Below are 4,356 nucleotides of genomic sequence, written 5' to 3' on the forward strand. Positions count from 1 at the left end.
TATAAGAACCTGATTCAAAATTAGTTGAAACTATAAGGAGTTGTGGATTAATTATCCTTTTTTTTAATATATTCAAATTAATTAGCTACCTCTGCAATACTGAGTTTACTGTATACTGTACTATAGAAAGCAATAAAATTAGAGGGTCCTGTGAAGTAACGTCGACCAATTTTCAAACCGTCACAAATAGAATCAAATTAATAAGCATTTATTTGTTTATGGATATGAGGAGAAAATTAGGAATAGCAGCTATCATATTTTGAAATGTCGAATGTTTGTGGCAGGTTTAATTATTCCCCATCTGACATCTGTGCCTTGAATGGCCGTTGACTGCTGTATTAGATGGAAAATTGTGGGAGGAAAACCATGGTAATTGCCTTTTATGCCGAGTGTTAAAATTTAAAAAACGAGGTTTAAAAGCGGAGCCTATTGCTTTCAATTAGAGCTGGGAATGCGGGCTGGCGGTGCGGATACGGGCCAGCCCGCAGCGGTGCGGGCCAAAAGCGGTGCGGGCTGAAGTAGCCCGCACTTTGGCGGGCTGGCATTTTGCCAGCCCGAGCCCGCCAAGGCGGGCTGGCGGGCTAGCCCGCCGGCCCGCCTAACTTTTTTTTTTTTATTTTAAAAATATTATTTGTATAAGTTTATAGGCTTAGTTTGTAATGTTAAAATTGGACTTGGAGTTTTAAACTTGAGTAATGAGTTATAATGAAATAATGTGAGGATTAATTTATAATTTGAGAAGATATTTTAGAAAAACCAACACATATTTTTTTCTAAATAATTAATTTGACTATTTTTCTTATCCAAATTAATTAAGTAGATCTTTTATGTATGTATTACATATGTAATTACATGGATGAGAAGATGTAAATATGAAATTTGGGAGTTAAAATCCTTCAATTATATTGTATAACATATTAGAAATTATATAAAATTAAAATTAAAAAAAAAAAAAAAAGCGGGCTAGCCCGCCAATTGGCGGGCTAGCCCGCGGCGGAGCGGGTTGAAAGCGGTGCGGGCTGGAGTAGCCCGCACCTTGGCGGGCTGGCATTTTGCCAACCCGAGCCCGCCATTTTTGGCGGGCTGGCGGGCTGGGCCCGCGGGCCCAGCCTGTATTACCAGCTCTACTTTCAATCTCTCGCATCCTACGTATACAGTGACGATATTAAAAGTACTGGAGTCTGAAATCTGAATAGATCGTGTCTCATGATAGACGGTGATTAAGCCATGCGAGTAGACTAGGCCCGTGTGGAGTAGTCACTCGGAAACCTAATCTCTCATTCTCTCCGAACTAATTTTAAAACTGGGGTGGCACGTGCCGGCCTGCTACGGTAACGGCAATGCGAGAAGGCGCGGAATCCAGATCCGATGACCATATCTTCCCGTCAAGACCGGGACCTCTTGTCTCGAATCTAACGGCCAAAATGTCACCTCGAGATCCCTCCGTTATCTTACTATTCAACGGACCAGATTGATTTTAGCGCCCTCTCCCCACATTGCTCGATAAATAACACAAAACCCAGTGCCAAGGTCCAAGATTTCTCATTTTCCTTCGGTTTCGAGTCCTGATAGGACTATTTCTTTCCCCTGAACCTCAAGACCCAATTACCGATTACCGAATTTTAGAAAAAAAGAAAAGAAAAGAAAAGCTGTTATACGTTTCTGGTTCTTCCCTCTTGCTGTCCCTCTTTTGAGATAGGAAGTTCAGTTGCAGTCCAACTTGGGAAAGTCACTACTTGCAGAGCCCTGCCGGAGATGTTGTTGCCCCCGGCGGCACCGGGAACCACTCTCTTGATAAGAATATCGCGCTACCGGGAAGGTCAATAGGGAAAGATCCGGAGCCCTCTTGCGGGGCCCAAGTTTTCACGATGGAAGGTCAGAAGAGCCAGACCAAACTCACCAGAACCAACTCTTCGCTTCTTCGCTCGTCACCCACAATCCGATCATCCATTCAAAGCCTCTCGTCCGTCAACGAGGAGGACGTTATCCTCACTGCGCAAGATGAAGAGGAGATTAAGGTCAAGAAGCCTCGTAAGTCCGGTTCGACGCCGCGAGCCGTGTCCACCCGAATCACTACCCCGGTTCTTGCCGTCGCGTCTCTGGGTTTCTTTTGCCTGTGTTCTTTGTTCTTTTACCTGTTCTATTTTTTCTATCTCGGGAGTGAAGAAATACCCACTTCGGAGAATTTGTTGTTAGCGCTGATTTTTATCGCCGTCGTTCTCTACTTTGCGTCCAAGAACAAGATTCTGATCCACCAGAGCCTTTCAATTCTGAAGCATTCTTGGGATGAGAATGTGAAAAGGTTTGGGTTTTCGAAGTCTAATTCCAAGCCTGTTCAATGGTTCATCGGGGACTCCCCTGCGACCAGAGGCCGAAAAGAGAAGAAAATTGTAAGGGAAGGGGTGGAATTTTACAGCAACGGTGACTTCTACGAGGGCGAGTTTCATCAGGGAAGATGTAACGGCAATGGGGTTTACAATTACTTCGTAAACGGTAGATACGAGGGTGAGTGGGTGGATGGAAGGTATGATGGATACGGCATCGAGAGTTGGGCAAGGGGTAGTCGCTACAAGGGGCAGTATAGGCAGGGTTTGAGGCATGGCTATGGGGTTTATAGGTTCTATACAGGGGATTCTTACGCTGGGGAATGGTTTAATGGGCAGAGCCATGGTGTGGGAGTCCAGGCTTGCTCCGATGGTAGCTGTTATATCGGCGAGTTCAAGTACGGCGTTAAGCACGGACTCGGATGCTACCACTTTAGGTGAGTTTCTGCTCTGTGTTCTTAATGGGGATTGGGCAAGGTGGGGCTTTGAAGTTTCTGATTCTTAATTGAGGCTTTAAGCATTGTGGATTCAGATGAAAAATTCTGACTTTAGTTTTGAGTTGCTGTGTTAAGTTGTCGATGTTTTTATACTATTCGCGTGCTGTTCTTTTGGAATTGCAACTCTTTACTGACTCAATTGTAAAGCAGTGAATTCCATCTTTTAGTTGTATACCATATGTGCTTCGATTGAATCCTGATGGGGGTTGCCATGGTGATTGTTGATTCCTTTCGAGTTCCATCTTGTTTTTAGGTGCTGTTGTTTTCACTTTAATATTTAGGTTGAACAATACCTGAGGCTTTCGTTAGGTGATCTTCGTTTGCCCTGGATGTCTTGATTTTTCTCATGTACGAGCTTTTGCATCTTTGCTTTCTCGTCTGGCAACATATAATATTATGACTTAGTCCTTCTCGTCATTCCTTCACCTTGTGTATTGTTTAAATTAATAACGCATTGAAGTTGCCTGAAGTTTGGTTGTCCTGATATTAGTGGCAGTGTTGCAAAGTTTCTCTGGGTGTAGTTATGTCTTGTTGATTTTGGATGAACCAACCCTTTTCTTTTTTAAATTTGTGCTGCAGAAATGGGGATAGATACGCGGGAGAGTATTTTGGAGACAAAATACATGGATTTGGGGTCTATCACTTTGCGAACGGCCACTGTTATGAAGGAGCATGGCATGAAGGCCGCAGGCAAGGTTGTGGCATGTACACTTTCAGAAATAGCGACAGGAGATGCGGTGAATGGGATGCTGGCAACCTCAAGCATCCGCTGCCACCGTTGACCGATGCGGTGCTTCGAGCAGTTCAGGTACTTGTTTTCTGCAATTAAAAGCTTGTTGCCTGCCTTTGTATGTTTGGCCTTCCGGTAACAAGCCCTTTGGCGTCATGGGAATTGAACTTTTCAGGCAGCTAGGAGAACAGCAGAGAAAGCCATAAACCTGAGGCGGGTGGACGAGCAGGTGAACAGCGCAGTAATCGCTGCAAACAGAGCAGCCACTGCTGCCAGAGTTGCTGCTGTGAAGGCCGTTCAAAACAGAATGGATGGAAAATTTTGCGATCTTGATGTCTAAGACATCAGGATCAGGTGTTTGGAACTGTAAATTTTACTAATTTTAAGTGCTTGCTAAAAGAAGATGTCACCCCGGTGAGCACAAGCTTATCGGCGGTTGATGAGAGAGTATGCTTTTCGAGTTTCTTTCTTTCACCACACAGTAACCTGTACATAAGCCCATGTACATCATCAATCAATGAGAATTTGAATTTCCAAGATCCCTTTATTCTGAAAAAATGGCTTTACATGGAAATTGTTGTGCTATCCACTGACTTTGTTATTCAATCGGCCGTCTAATTTCGGAGAAAGTATCGAATTAAGGGGGGTTCCGCGAAGTTTCCCACGGGAAAGCAGCCAGAGTCTAAAGGACGGTGTGAAAGAAACTCATCCACGAACCGAAAAGGAAATTGTGAGCCTTGGTGAGAAAATCGATGTGAGCTTTGGTTTATCTTTATCCTTTTTATTAAAGGGGAGAGACATGAAA

The 4,356-nt window shown here is 43.9% G+C and overlaps 1 protein-coding gene across 1 annotated transcript; it reads left to right on the forward strand.

Annotated features, from left to right (window-relative positions):
• The first annotated feature begins 1,587 nt into the window (after positions 1–1,587).
• On the forward strand, positions 1,588–4,109 carry LOC114716649 (phosphatidylinositol 4-phosphate 5-kinase 5-like). The gene is made up of 3 exons (XM_028901679.1): positions 1,588–2,761; positions 3,401–3,629; positions 3,727–4,109. The coding sequence occupies exons 1-3, from the start codon at positions 1,869–1,871 to the stop codon at positions 3,889–3,891; spliced, it is 1,287 nt and encodes a 428-aa protein (XP_028757512.1). The 5' UTR covers positions 1,588–1,868; the 3' UTR covers positions 3,892–4,109.
• The last annotated feature ends 247 nt before the right edge of the window (positions 4,110–4,356 follow it).

Source organism: Neltuma alba, unplaced genomic scaffold (assembly GCF_004799145.2).
Source record: "Neltuma alba isolate B1F8T4 unplaced genomic scaffold, ASM479914v2 tig00011685_pilon, whole genome shotgun sequence".
In the NCBI taxonomy this organism is placed as follows: domain Eukaryota; kingdom Viridiplantae; phylum Streptophyta; class Magnoliopsida; order Fabales; family Fabaceae; genus Neltuma; species Neltuma alba.